Source organism: Megalops cyprinoides, chromosome 14, assembly GCF_013368585.1.
Source record: "Megalops cyprinoides isolate fMegCyp1 chromosome 14, fMegCyp1.pri, whole genome shotgun sequence".
In the NCBI taxonomy this organism is placed as follows: domain Eukaryota; kingdom Metazoa; phylum Chordata; class Actinopteri; order Elopiformes; family Megalopidae; genus Megalops; species Megalops cyprinoides.
The window spans coordinates 2374116-2389321 of NC_050596.1; the positions used below are offsets into that span (position 1 = coordinate 2374116).

Below are 15206 nucleotides of genomic sequence, written 5' to 3' on the forward strand. Positions count from 1 at the left end.
ACTTTACAACGCTGTTTTATAGAATTGTCCAGAAAACTGTCAGCATGAAAACTCCTGAAACTTTATTATGGATAATACATTCTGTACAATCTATATTAATGAAAAAAGTGCACATGCTTAGTAAAACATTTCTGCAAATTATTACAAAAATTAAGTGTTATGCCTAGCTACATGGTACATTTTTACATAAATGCATTGTTTTAGAGCAAATATTTGTTATGAAAGATGATAAAGCAGGGTTTGTTTAAAGGCAACAAATTGTTAAAATGGTTTGCATAATTTTACTCACAAATGCAAAATCAATACAGTAAACATTGCTAAAACCTAAAACAGTCAAGGTGCAAGTGTGTGATGTTTCTTTTTCCCTGTAAAGTGTTTTCATGGTTCCGTCTTAAAGACGTCTGAAGAGAAAAATGCAGAAACCAGGAGGACACAGGAAACCCACAAGAGGAACCAGGAGAAATATTGGCAGGTGCCACAGCAAAAATTAGAAATAACAACAGGATGTTGGTATATGCTGTTGACCTTTGGACTGTGGTGTGTGAGCAGTAGGCTAGTTACACAGTAACCTGGAGGAGAAAGTGTCCAGCCACCAGGCCTACCTGTCCCTTAGTTGACTTCAGAGCGAATTCAAGAGAATTTTTTCCACACCTCCTCTAAATCGCCCCACCAGCAACATCCAGGCTTATGTTTCAAAGAATAGACCCCAAAGTTATAATAAAACTCCCTTCCTATGACACTATAAGCTTTCTCCATGATTGAGTCATATAATGGTGTGTCCTTGGTTACCAGAGTTTTAATACTGGCATTGAAAGATTGCAAAGCAAATGGGGACACACATATCTTCAGTTAGGTATGGAAAATAAGCACCATTTGCATAAATATTTCCCCCATTTTGGGTTAAAGGCACTTTGAAACTTGTGATTGGTTGATTCCATCTTACATGCACAGAAGACATGCTATGCTTCGCTCTGTCTAGTTTCATATACTTTTTCCAGAAGATGAAGTTACATTAGAAAATGAACAACAATAAATAATCAAGAGATGCCACTGCATTAGGAAAAATAAAATTCTTCATTAAACAAAAAAAGCAACCGTCCCATTCCCTGTATTTTATGAACTTGGCAGCAGTAAACTTGCTCACTTGCACTATGTGAATAACTCATTAGAAAGTTAATGTCTTCAGGTCTGAGCAATACTTGGCCTCTGAATGGGGGTGGGTTGGGGTTGTTGCAGTAATGCTGTGGTGAGAAGAGACCACAGCCCCTCTCCCATAGTCTCCAATGTGGCTGGACGCACCTAAGCCCCTCCTCCTCGTCCACCCTATCCCAGCAGCACCCTCTGCAGTCTGTCTGCGGACACACTGTTCTCGTCCTCCGAATCGGCGTCGCTCTGTGGGTTGGAGCTGCAAGGAGAGCTGCACTCTGGGGAGCACAGATAGTGCATGAGTGGCAGCCGGTACTTCCCGCAGAAGTCCACAAACTTGATTTGCCGCACGCACGAGTCAAAGTACACACCTGTGGAGGAGACATGAACTCCGTTTCAGGGCAGACAAAAACCCACACACACAGGTCAAACCACTCACCCGCAGAGAAAAGGCCAATCAGGAGCAAGACATACATACACACACATGCATTTCAAAGTACACACCTGCATAGAAAAGACAAACAAGTCAAGATGCAAACACACGCTCACACAGGTCAAACCCACTAACGCCCCAGAGAGAAGACAAATCAGCAAGAGGAGACAGACACGCACGCACGTGCATAAATACACGCACACGTACACACACACACGTACACACACAGAGCACCTTATTTACCTGCACATTTAGGGTTGGGACACTTGCTGGCGAGGTCCAGGTAGTGGACCAGGTTGGCAGGCAGGTCATGTGGAGAGTAAGGCAGGTTTCTGGACTTGATGGTGCGCCCAGCCAGCTCCAGCAGGGATGGCGGGTCATAGGTCATATCTTTGACAAAGCGCACCACCAAAGGGTTGCCGCGGAGGCTAAGCTCCTGCAGGTGAACCAGGCTGAGTATCTCTCGTGGCAGGTAGGTCAGCAGGTTGTTGTGGAGACTTAGGGAGCGCAGAGAGTGCAGTCTGAGGGGGACAGAGGAAAAGGGGTGTGAGTGTCATCGTGGCTGCGCTATCACCCAGAGTTAAAAAACAACTGACTTGAAGTCCAACACAACGAAAAGTGTGCATCGAAAAAGATTTCCATCAATAGTGACTACAGCAGGTGGAGCCTGGTGCTCTGCCACTGCTCCTATCGATCAAACACCTGTTGAAATGCAGGTGAGGGTGTGGTCATGAGGGCGGGGCAGGGCAAGGGTGCTTACCTGGTGAGCTGAGGTGGGACACTCTGGATACGATTGTCACATAGCACCAGGTAAGTGAGGCACGGCAGGTTAGCCAGTTCAGGGGGTATGGCGCTGATGAGGTTACCTCCCAGGTAGAGCAGCTCTAGACTACACAGAGAGAGAAACCCCAGTGGTCAGTACAACTGAAGGCCAAGCAATGCAGACATCAACACAGACAGCCACTATTGCTGCCATCAGTAGCAAGAGCAGCATGTCCCACATTACAAATGAAATGACAGGGTCCAGCTCTGTGACTGTGAATCTTTGGACAGGGTTAATGCTAATACTACATTATGGAGCAGATATTTACAATAAAGTGGACAGGGGCCTGACCCTCATCTTCAGACATTCAACACACCTGCACTGATATTCTGTGGCCTAACTTAGGATGACAGCATTGCTTCATGGAGGCTTCTTTCTACTCTCTTGTGTATCATACATGTTGTCCTCCCTCTAAACCTCATAAACACTTCCTCTGATAAGAAAAACCTTCAGAAGAAAGCCTTCCACTTTCCAAGACCAGCCAAGGCCAAGCACCCAAACAGAGGAAGCAGAAGTCTGATGCCCTGCACAGTGGCCTTTGTGTGGAGTTTTTGTCAGGGGAGAAAAGATGGCAAAACCAAATGAGAACAGGAGCAAAAAAGGAAATTAGGACTTTTCACACCAGTGAGAGGCAATGTATGAGATGGCAAGACAATAAGGACAGGCCCGGCTTTCTACTGACCTGCTTTGTGTGTGCACGGGCAGTTTTTCTGCTAGTTAACATGGCAATGTGCATTTCAAATGATGGCTATTACCATCGCCAGTTATTTAATAAACAGATATACAGCTCCTCCATTCCTTCCATCCTCATTACTTCCTTGTCACAATTCTGGCTGGTACCAAGTGTTGTCTGTGTTACTGTGGTAGCTAGGGATGTTCTGTATTCAATCCTGACTCTTGATGAATGTTCATGAGTCTGTACCTCAGGACACACTCAAATACCCCTTGCCATCCTGGTTATTGAGTGAGCCTGTTGTTATGGTGAAAGATTTCCCCACTTTGTCTCTGAAAGGGGCAAGGAGTGAAATTTGGCGATGGGGACGAGCTGGCACCTTTTGGGGAGGCCAGCAGTTGGGGTTAGCATGCCCAAGTGAAAGGCATCCCTTTGAAAAGAAACATCTTTTATAAAGAAGGCATCCAATTATAACTATTAATATTTTAGACCTAGATACCGGATTGGATACCATCTCTGTTCAAGTCAGACTGGAGAGGATCCACTTTCCGTTTATCCTTGCATTTGATGTTAATTTGATGTGTAGTATTATGATGTATTATGAATTAGTGTTCTAGGACCTGTTGTATCGTTGTATACTTGATGTTTGTCAGAGTGCACAGGTTAACTTGTGGTAGGGCTTGAATAGTGTTACGCTCACACTCACTGGGCCGGTAGTGTTGTGAGCCTGTTCTGACAGTGTTGCTTGTTTAAATCAAATGGATACACTTACGTTCTACTGCAATGGAAGTCTCTCCGGATAAGAGCGTCTGCTAAATGCATGTATTGTAATGTATCCCACACCATGATAATCAGGGTCTGGACTAAAGAATCACTGTAACCAGCTTTAAATCTTTAGCCTAGGCCCTGATTAGTATGGTGTTGTGGGATAGTGAGTGGAAGAGAAATATGGAGACATCAAGGGAGAGAATACCTACTTCTTAATCCAACTCTGTGGCTAAATATTGAATTGTCTCTGATGTCATCCCCTGTAATAAGACTGACCACTGTCATGCTGCCCTGTAAAAGGTGTGGTGGTGTTTTACTTTTTCATCATAAAGTACCATAAACTCTGTGACACCGTGCTGGGAATAACTGTGTCAGTGTGACAGCGAAGGGTTGGCTGCGTGATCACAGCTATAAAGATCTTAATCACGCCACCAGTCCCCTACACCTGGGCAAAGAGGACAGGAGCCCAGAGATCCAGCCTTAAGATCCATTTCTACACATCCAAGAAATTCCAGCAAAATTTTAATACTGTGTGAAGACCCAAAATGAAACATTTATTGGTATTTTGCTCTTGTGCTGCTCCTTGAAAACTTCAAATACCCCTTGTCACCCAGAGGGAGGGAGAGGCTTTTTTACCACCACACATCTATCACAACAGACGGATGTCTGAAATTAAGAAGAAAAAGCTAGTGTAACAATATGTGTAGAAGAACAGAAGATACAAAAATGGAGGCCAAGCGGCATGCGATACAGATATACCGCACCTGCCGAGGGTGGGTGGAGTTGTCTAACATTGCACAACTTGGAGGAAGGCGTGTTCACTCCGTTACAAAAGAAGCAGACTTTCAATACTTAGAAGACACGTGAACTCAAAAATACCTATTACACGACTTACATATCCGATAAGGACTACACTCCAGGGCTTCTTCATGGTAATTTATAGGCGCAAAATTCTACATTGTTCTACAGATTTTACGCGCATTCGCCTCATGTATTTAGCATTGCATAACCGCTCCTGCACCGATTCATTTACTAAACTTACATTCATTCATTCATTTGGCAGACGCTTTTACCCAAAGCGACTTACAAGGGAGGCAGAGCACAAGCAAAAGCCATACACGGAGTCACAATATTAGAAGTGCTGCATTACCAAGTTTCAACATTTGGCCAAACAAGGTACAAGCTAGCTGCTAGAGACACAAGTGCATTAAACCATTTTTAAGGAAGTGTAGAACATAAATATTTTCTAACATTTACATTTATTCATTTGGCAGACGCTTTTATCCAAAGCGACTTACATAGGTTACAGTTCTTTACAATGTTATCCATTTATACAGCTGGATATTTACTAAGGCAATTGTCGGTTAAGTACCTTGCCCAAGGGTACAGCAGCAGTGGCCCAGTGGGGATCAAACCGGCAACCTTTCGGTAATGAGTCCTGCTCCTTAACCACTATGCTACACTGCCGCCCACTGAATCGACTGTTTCAATTACAAACTGTGTTACACCCCCAGATTAACATTTGTAATGTAACACAAATTGTATAATTATTTCCCATTTTAACGTTTCCAAAAACGTTTGCACTTATTTCGACACTGAACACTATCCTTCACCAAGAGTCCGGGCACGAGCCAGGCGGAAAATTGAAAAAGTTTCTGAATCGCACTAAGATCCAAATGAAATATCAAACCTGGGTTTTATTAGGCTATATTGGCCTACCACTCGATACAGCTTCAGCCCAAGGGTTGAGGTTAACCGGGGTTGTGACAGCCTGTAGTGTAGGAAATACTATCCCTTCACGTGGTTCGCTGCGGAAATAGTAGAGTAGAGTCTAGTGCCAAAGAACTGTAGTTTATTAATAATCATTCGTTCGTCCTAAACCTTGCCTAAGAAGTTGAGTCGCCATAACCCAAAGTCAAAACCGCTCTTTACCAGTATATAAACGTTCTAAAAAATATACCCATGTAAATACAGCCTAAAGTTCATGACCCACTTCCCATTTACACTTTGTAAAATGGGATCCGCTGGCGATCCAACGGAGGGTGTATTAATACATTACAGACCAACATACTGCATCCAGCAGCGCTGATGCTGCTACGAAGGATTGTGATTTTCGAATACATTCACATACCTCGTTACGTTTTCTATTTCTGCCGGAATAGTTTTGAGTCTGTTTCCCCCTAGAGAAAGCGATTGCAGCCGCTGTAACTTCAGGCACTGGGTGGGCAGCTCTTCAAATCTGTTCCCACTGAAGTTTAAAACCTCGATCTGCATAGACCCGAACTCCTTGGGCAGCGAAAACTCATCCAAGCGGTTGTTCTTTGCTATGAGCGTTTTTAGCTTGGTTAACCTAACGATGTCTTCACAGATTACTGATAGTCCGTTGTTGCTGATATCCAAAAATTCGAGATTTGCGAAAAGACAGACCGACTCGGGGAGTACGGCCAGCCGATTGTAAGTCAAGTACAGCTGTTTGGTTTCTTTCCGTCGCTCCTCGCTAAGATTATCGAGACTCAAACTGTCCAGATTTAGTCGAGACAAATCTAAAACGTTCTCCCCGCGGTCAGCTCCATCGAAGACCTCCATTTTTGATCAGCTCAACTCAACAAAAAAATGTACTGGACAGTTTTGTAAATGGTTTCCAGAACAGACAGAAGAATGGGTTCTTCTTGGTAACGGTATTTAAATAATAATTCAGTAGACAAAAAGAGAAAGCAACAGGCGTTTGCTGCGTAGAAACGTTCTCCGCGAAACGCATTCATCCGATGTAACAGCAGAACTCATTTAACTACACTATTTAGGTGTCTAAAAAGTGACCCACAAAAATCGTACATTCGCTTCCTAACGACACCACCCGGAACCTGCATATATCAGAGAATACGCGGCCGCTCAACCTAAGACCATATTTATCACATGTTCCGGGGCCTGATAGTCAGCGTGTCTCCGCCCTAACATTAACCCACAAATGTCGGGATGTTTCTAGGAGCGATGTTTAAACACAGTTACAAAACATGACCATCGCTCAACTTTCAGTAACTCTTACACTTTTTTCGTGTGTTCAGGTACGCCCAAGCTGCTGTCTTAGACCACAACAGCAGCTGAGGAAATTCTCATAAACTGAAATAGTAGTCTTTGGAACCGCATGAGGCTGCACGTGTCGCGTTCCTCTCATTATGCAACCCAGCACGCGCATTACATGATACAAGGCAGCCTGCTGAAACTCATTTATTTAGCTTTATAAGGGCAGTTCACCTGACTGATTAAATACTCCCATATAACTAGTCATTAACCACTTTCAAATTTGAAATTGATGTGAGCATTTTCTAATTTACCGCGACGCCCATTGATGTTACTGAAAGCTTGCATAAGTCCTATCACATTATCCGGATCGTTAGGATATGTTCTAACATTTTTACAGCATTCATTTGGACATATCAAAGAACATGCTAATTAAATCTTGGGGACAATGAATGCAACCATTTTGATGTTCTCGAGGGCGTGAACTGTTTCGTGTGTGTGTGTGTGTGGTGATCTGTTATTCACGCGCCATACCAGATGTTTGCATACAAACACACTCGCACGAACACAGACACGCATCATGACGCCACACAAATACGCAGCACACACAGGCAATCGCAGAGAGCCGATGCAGTCGAACAAACCCAGAGTCGCTAAAATATCTGTCATATTTTTTATTGGCATGTATACCCCAAATACCGGTATGACATTTCATTGTAATAAAATGAGTGAGTAAACGTTATAATAGCCCTTTACAAGAACACAAAATGTTTTCATTCTGTGTGACAGGAATGAGGAAGGGACACACACAAACTCACGCACATACAAACACACACACTGGGAAAACAGAACAAAAAGAAAGACAAAATGAAATAGTTTAAGGTAATACTGCCAAATATACTTTGTGCTGTTTCCAATTGTAGTCAAATTCTGCAGGACAAGGAGGGATCTAATTCTGCAGATAAAGTTTTTAAAGGGTTTTAAGGCACTGATAACCACACATGATATCCATATCATTAGTGGGATCTTCCAAAAAGTTATAAAAATGCACCTAAGCTACAGAGTTGATAGTGATTATATCTTTGAAAGCAAAAGGTATAGAGTAGTTGCTGGGTCCAGAGTAATGCTTTACCTGGATGCATTTACATCGATGAAAATCTCACAGCAGGCTTTGGCTTCAACACAGAGAGTATGCCTTATTTCAACAATAATCTCACCCCCACCACCTGAAAGTCAACTTGCATTAGACATCTACTATTGACATAGCGACTTTGACACACCAGATATACAAAACCTGTGTACACATTAACCCTGGGGGCAGTGTGTGCACATTATCCCTGGGGGGATCCTCTTCGCTGATGTGTCTGTTCTGCACCAAAAAGACCTGACTGCACACATTTCAGCAGCTGAGGTGAATACAACTGGTCACTAAGCAATCACACATATTAAGCAAATGCATTGTAAAAACTGCTATCACGTTATAATGCTTTAAACTAATACTGGGCATTTATATGGCCTAAAGCTATATTAGACAGATGAAGCAAAGGATACTCTCCACAAATAGTACTTCACTATATCGTAGTGCTATGGATTTGCTTAGATGAAAGAATGAAGCCCCCCACACATTTTTTTTTCTGAACAGCAGGGCTTTCCTGCTCATTAACAGCCGTAACAATAAAACAGGTTAAAAGAATGCTGAGGAAAATGGGACTAAAGCATAGAAGCATAGCACCTTTGCAAAATGTCACATGACTGCTGTTACTGTGGAGGGGAAGAGGGGTGTGTGGTTTGTCATGAGTGTTGGACTACATTGGTGGCCGAAACTCCAGACACGTGCAAGGCGTCATCATTTTCCAAGCACTCACTTTTACAGCCACTGCAAATTTAAGTCTGGACTTCAACCAAATTAACCCGTTGTGTCAGAGCTCCAAGTTGGACTGAAGACAGGATCTGCTATCAGTCTACGTTTTGTAATTTACCATGAGTGCATGGGTCAAAGTTATGATCTAATCTGAGCCCTCAGACAAACTTATGGGATAAGCAAGTTTATTAATTTATCAATGTGATGCATACGGACGCAGCCCTCACCTGGCAATATCAGACTGCAAAGCTTAAAAAGTTCCAGAATTTCTATCACATCATTAAGTGATTTATAAGAGGGCAAAAACACTGTTGGCAACAGTGTGGCGACGCTGTTCTTTGAATTGATATGGCATGATTAATTAGCATTATAAAATCACCAGGTTTTTGGAGTGCCAGACTGTAAGACCAAGGGGGTGTAATGAGAAACCTGGCCAGGTATCACTAGTCTGAACTGGAGCAGTGCTGTCTGTACTTTGAAGATGAGGTTGCTCCAAACCAGCCCATGCCAAGCCATCCCATGCAAAACCGTGCACTGTACCCCTTTCTCTCTTCCTTCCTCCTTATTGGGTTTTCCGCTGCACCGCTCCCTCTCTCTCCCCACCTCTCTGTCTCTCTTTAACGATAGCGCTCTCTTGCTATTGTTTACATTATGGCTCCAAACTTTTTTCTTTTATTAAGAGGACAAACACAGTATGCAAAAAACCCCACTCAAACTGCCAGGAGGGCCTGCAGTAATACAATCCAACAGATTACAGCACTTTATATGGTAACATCGAACACAAATAACTACCCCCTTCTAACAATCAGCAACAAAAATGTCATAATACACTTTTTAAAAATCATAATTAATAGTCATATCAAATAATAAAAAAAATAATGATAATGTTTTTATCAGCAACAGTACAAAGTTTCAAGCTTCAGCCTGATAGCGATTGATGGAGGAGTGATGCAAGGGCTTTTCCTCTCTCTTCATGGTCTTCAGGTTCCTCTACATCTCCTTAGTGCTCGTCTTCATCTTCTCCATTGTCTCCTGAGGGAGAAACAGGCACTTTGGGTCAACACAAGCCAGCTGAATGTGGCCCAGGCCCAGACGAATATCCTGCTTCACCCTGATGATGGATGTTTTGCTGGACTGCGTGTCTTGTTTATTTGTGCAGGGCTTGTAAAAGTCCAAAGTGCACGTCCTCAAAGACCCTGCTGATGGCACTGAACCAGACAGTCACAGCTACAGCACAACACTGAATCGCTCAATCAGCATGAGTCATTCCTTCCTTCTGAAAAGATTTTTTGAATGCGGCACATTACCACCGGGGGGAATATTTATATCTCACTTCCTTTAGCCAGATACTGTTTTACACGTTTGAGAATTTTGTACATGAAAGTAAATATGAAAGAGGACAGTAATGTTATGCTAGGGAATAGGGTGGTCCTGTCCCTCCACCTGCTCAGCTGAGGCTGCATATCTGGAGGAATTTACCTGATATTCTGACCTTTGGTCACTCACTGACCTGGTATTTGTTGAGCTCAGCCACACGCTGGGTCCACTCCTCCTCAGTCATCTCCTGATCTGTCCCGTCAGTCTCCTCCACCACGGTCTTATCCTTACCTGTAGCACCTGAAGAGAGAGAGACAGGGAGAGAGGAAGAGGAGGGAGACAGATGAAGAGGGGAGGACAAAGGAGAGAAAGCAAGAGAGAGGAGGTGAAAGAGGAGGGAGAGCGAAAGGGAGAGAGTGAGAGAGAGTGGAAGAGGAGAGTGAGAGAGAAAGAGACAGAGGAAGGGGGGGGGGGGGGTTTGGGGGGAGAGTGGGAGGGAGAGGAAAGGTGATTGGAGAATAGGGAGTCCTGGAATACATTCAGCTTGTTGCTCAGTCTTGATGCTACCTGTAATTGAGGGCAGGGGGTATTGTGGCCCTCATGTGACTCAGCATTGCTGAGAGATGGTAAACAGAAGTGGATGTAGGGGCTGCATCCAAGGACAGGAAGCTGTGCAGTCTTACCTTCACAGGTCATGGCTGTGCACACCCAGTTACCACATGCACAGACGCAGCGGTTGCACTCCACCTGGGTCTCAGCACCGTCTTCATATGTCTCATCCTCCAGGGCGCACTCTGCAGGCAGAGAGGAGTGAGGCATTCTAAGATACACACTCTGTGTGGTACTCTACTCATTCTGAAGAGAACATTTTAGAAGGAGGCCTAGTTTTCCAGTCTGCTGCACTGTCTCTGGGGATGGTGAGAAGTACTGCCACGCTGGAGGCTGCACAGCACTACCTCATCTCTCATTAGCTGTTATCTTACCTTCTTATGGCCGGTTTCAGCTGGAACGTCTCAGCATGCAACTGGCTATAGGTCACGCAGGTCAGATGGGCACCCTTCCTTCACTGTCACTAACTTCCTTCAAAACTACTCTCTCTCTCTTATGAAATCTCATGTGCCTGCTTTCTGACTGGCTGAATCTGTGTCAGAGTCCTTGCAGGGAGCTTACTCTTCTCTGGTGGGTTGAACCCTGGCTTCAGGCAGTTGAGGAACTCATCAAAGCTTAGCTTCCAGTCAGCATTCTCATCCGAAAGCTCAATGAGTGCATCTACACATAGGCTCCTGCAGACATACAGAAAGTAAAACAAAATACACAACTTCAACATGCATTCAGCCTTTCTCAGAAACTTTATCATGTACTCCATGATTTCTCCTCTCACACTCTGGAAACACCACGTTTTGCTTTATTTTGATTGGTTACAGGGGAGATCTGTAATGAGAGCTAACGTCATGTGACCTCAGATATCAAGTCCAAATGGAGAATGGACACAGCTCTCACAAAACAATCCCTCATCCCTCTCTAATCCACAAACCCTAACCTCTGCATCCAATGATTCACGACAGAAAGAGAGATAGAGAAAGCAAGAGAGAAGGGCGGAAGAGAGAGAGGGAGGGAGAGGTGGAAGGGGGAGAGAGAGAAAGGGAGAGAGAGAGGGAGGTGTTTGATATGACCTGTGCAGACAGTGAGCCCTCACCTCACACTCGTACAGAAGTTACCCAAGCCAAATGAACTGATGCAAGACAAAAGCACTAGTCCAGAATTTTGAATTGTGCCAAATGTGCTCACAGGGCAGAGGGCAGGGCTTGCCAATGTGTCCTTTTACAACATTACCAGCATGGCTTGGTGTGAGAGTCCTGTGGTTGGCTGTGACATTTTTGCTGTAAAAATTAGTATTGGTAAGTTAGTAAGTATATTAGTAAATATTCAACATTCTGCAACACGGGTAGCTATGAGAAAAATATGTCAGTTTTTCCACAAATGGACCAAGCTTTACAAGCATGAGAAGAAGGTTACTTTTCAGTATCTCATGAGATTATTCCTGATATACATTTCTTAAGATGAGTACACATCCCTCTTCATATCTTTTTTTTATCCACCTAGATGATAGCTGGGGCCACTTAGTCACTGTGTCCCTGCTCTAACTTACAAATGTTGGGATGTTGTTAGGAGCAATGTTGACAAAGTCTTTATATGATCGGTTTGTAAATGACAGTGAGTGAACAGCATGTCACATATGAGTGTTAAATAAGGTGGTGCTCAGTTCTTGGTTAATTATTGGCCCTGTGAATAGGTTCTAAAGTTATGTAAAACATGAGCTAGAATGAAGTTACTGCTATTGTCAGTATTACAATTGCCTTATGTATTAGTATTACGATTTCCCTGCATAAATGGTCCTCACAGAGCCACACCTACTGAAAGTCATAGCTGACCTGTTTTTGGGCTGGAACTGTGATAGGGAGAAATGGGAAAGGTACCATCAACTTGCTAGTACTGAGAGTGTGCAGAAGGGACTACAGCTCCTACAATGCCCCTCTCCTGACCAGTTGTTGTTGCTGTGTGGGTGTGTGCAGGAGACACTGGGGGCACCACACCCCTCAGACTCAGTGACCATGTGACTGAGACTACTGCCATACCTGTGAGCAGGTTATGCAACGTGAGCTAGCCTGGTGCAAATCCAGCTGTACGATTGGAGAATATAGGATAAAGGTGGTCTGCTGTGCAGAGAATATTATGTAATGCCCAGTATGAAAGAGAAAACCTCTGCAAACATTTGTCCTTCAGCTGCCTTCAAGCATACTTCACATTTCTGTGTCCCTGAACTGAGGCATGGCCTGTCCCAGTAATTTCTACATTCAGCATGTGCAAAAGGGGAATGAAGAATTAGCGATTCATTTTACATTTATTCATTTAGCAGACGCTTTTATCCAAAGCGACTTACATAGGTTACAGTTCTTTACAATGTTATCCATTTATACAGCTGGGAAATTGTGGGTTAAGAACCTTGCCCAAGGGTACAGCAGCAGTGTCCTAGCAGGGATTGAACCGGCAACCTTTTGGTTACGAGTCCTGCTCCTTAACCACTATGCTACACTGCCGCCCATTGAATCGACTGTTTCAATTACAAACTGTGTTACACCCCCAGATTAACATTTGTAATGTAACACAAATTGTATCATTATTTCCCATTTTAACGTTTCCAAAAATGTTTGCACTTATTTCGACACTGAACACTATCCTTCACCAAGAGTCCGGGCACGAGCCAGGCGGAAAATTGAAAAAGACAGAAACAGAACATGGACTGGACTGCCTGCTGTTAGACGACACTAGTGCAAACTGACCCGCACTAAAACTGTGTGTTTAACCTGCTGGACAGAGCCAACTCTGAGCTGGCCTTAGGTAATTTCTTCTGTTAAATTCCTGCGGCACCCACAAAGCAGCCAAATTACTAAAAGCACTTTTCAGATACAAATGAACTCCTGGTAAAGTTATCAGCACTGCTAATTAGCTGGAACTTAATTCGAGGTCTGCTTATGTTTCAGACCCTTTTAATTGAGGGATTTAATCAAGCTTGAGTGTAAAGTGTGTCTGCATGACTTGCAGGTCATAGCTTCATGACATGAGGTGCTCACTGTGGATTACTGGCATGAAATGAAAGGCCATCTACATTCAACAAAGAAAGTGTAGAGTCTTTGTTACAGAAACCAGACTTCATTCAGAGCTTGGTTATGAAAACATTGTGGAATATAGGCAAGTCTTGGTAATTCTGTGTTCTCTGAACTGTTGTGAAACTATGCACTTATCAAGGGTGTAAGGTGGGAACGGGAGATGCCTGGCGGCGTATGACATATAACAGGAGTACATATAGTTAGTGGGATTAAAATAAGACTAGCTGAATATGTAGTTGTTAAAGGGAGCTCATTTTACTGCTGACCGCAGTGCACTGGGGATGTGTGAGGCTGATCTGCTGGAAAAGACACAATTAAAATGAATGAACTCAAACTGGTGATGCACTGAAGGACACAGCGTGCCAGGCTATACCAGGAAGGGAAACTCAGTGTCCAGTTTCCATTTTCCATACAGAGCGCCTGACCCCCTAAATCTATCTTTGTGGGTTCTTGATTCTTGGTTGTTGAAAGGAGGCATCTCAATCTCCATTGCTGCCCAGAGGACTGGTGGGGGTCTGTGAGGTGGGTGGGACTGTGCTGGTTTGGGCTTAGGCTGGCAGGGTCCAGATGTACAGCTGGCACTCACCTGAGCAGGTGGTTGCTCTCCTCGTCAGCAAAGGAGCTGATGTTGACGGCTGTCTCGTTGTGCTGGATGAACTTGAGGAACTCGGCAGAGTCCAGCTGAGAGTCTCCATTATCGTAGCTCTGTGGGAGGAGAACAGTTTTGAACAGTTTTCTGGGCGACAGGTGGGGCTTTGTGGTTACCCATATTCAGCACTGGGGCATTTGGAAAGGTCTACCAGTGTGGACTAACAGTCAAGTTTTGAAAATGTAAACTTCCAACAAACACAAATCTAATCTATGTGGAGAAAATAAATAAATATTCCTATTTATTCCTAATCGCAGTGGGGAATATTTAAATACAAATTTACAGCATCAGCAGGGAGACGGTCTCATGGGGACATTCAGAACTGTAGCTCAGCAGTCTACATGGTGGTGCTGAGAATGTTAAGCAGCCCCTGTGATGGCCTTTCTACAGAGCAATTCTCAGCAAAGAAACAGAAAAGGGAAGGACAGAGAGGGAAGAAAGGAAAAGACAGCTTTCTATTGAGCGGACTGGAGCTGCCCCTTCCATGTCACAGGTTTGAAAGTTTGGATATGGGGCTGCTGCTTGGCAACAGACATCCTTTTGAGTTCATGCTGAGGTCTTGGCACTTTGTTGGGGCAGTGCTTTTGTCTGGCATTTGACTATTCCTGTCTCAGTACAGACTGCAAATGTACATGCACATCACGAGGGCTTTCCAAAATGTCCAAAATGCTTGCCCAGGGTTCTCTGATGAAGGGCCTTATTCTCCAGTAAATGATACTGCCACCTCTCCACTAAGCAGCAGTTTTAAGATGACTGACAGATGTGGTAACCAACAGCTGTCTGACTTTTAGCATGCTATTCATCAAGAACAAGAGACATAACTATGATTAGAGAGGAGATCCATAAAATG

At 43.8% G+C, this 15206-nt stretch overlaps 2 protein-coding genes across 2 annotated transcripts in view; both read right to left on the bottom strand.

The window, feature by feature from the left end:
- Window positions 1-239: 239 nt before the first annotated feature.
- On the bottom strand, window positions 240-6681 carry lrrc58b (leucine rich repeat containing 58b). Its single transcript, XM_036545561.1, has 4 exons — window positions 5975-6681; window positions 2340-2468; window positions 1823-2100; window positions 240-1517 (listed from the first exon to the last, which is right to left on the bottom strand). The coding sequence occupies exons 1-4, from the start codon at window positions 6427-6429 to the stop codon at window positions 1324-1326; spliced, it is 1056 nt and encodes a 351-aa protein (XP_036401454.1). The 5' UTR covers window positions 6430-6681; the 3' UTR covers window positions 240-1323.
- Window positions 6682-7520: 839 nt separating this feature from the next.
- fstl1b (follistatin-like 1b) overlaps window positions 7521-15206 on the bottom strand; it is a 34460-nt gene continuing 26774 nt past the window's right edge. Inside the window, exons 7-11 of the mRNA XM_036545947.1 lie at window positions 14294-14412; window positions 11210-11322; window positions 10723-10833; window positions 10233-10339; window positions 7521-9754 (exon numbers count right to left, since the gene is read on the bottom strand). Of these exons, the coding sequence (XP_036401840.1) occupies window positions 9713-9754; window positions 10233-10339; window positions 10723-10833; window positions 11210-11322; window positions 14294-14412 (492 nt within the window). The 3' untranslated portion in view covers window positions 7521-9712. The remainder of the gene's footprint in view (window positions 9755-10232; window positions 10340-10722; window positions 10834-11209; window positions 11323-14293; window positions 14413-15206) is intronic.

Coding starts and splice junctions, on each gene's coding strand:
- lrrc58b (XM_036545561.1), bottom strand. CDS start 6,429: ATGGAGGTCTTCGATGGAGCTGACCGCGGGGAGAACGTTTTAGATTTG. Junction 2,101..2,339: donor GTCCCACCTCAGCTCACCAG/GTAAGCACCCTT, acceptor TGTCCCCCTCAG/ACTGCACTCTCTGCGCTCCC. Junction 1,518..1,822: donor TCCCAACCCTAAATGTGCAG/GTAAATAAGGTG, acceptor TCTCCTCCACAG/GTGTGTACTTTGACTCGTGC.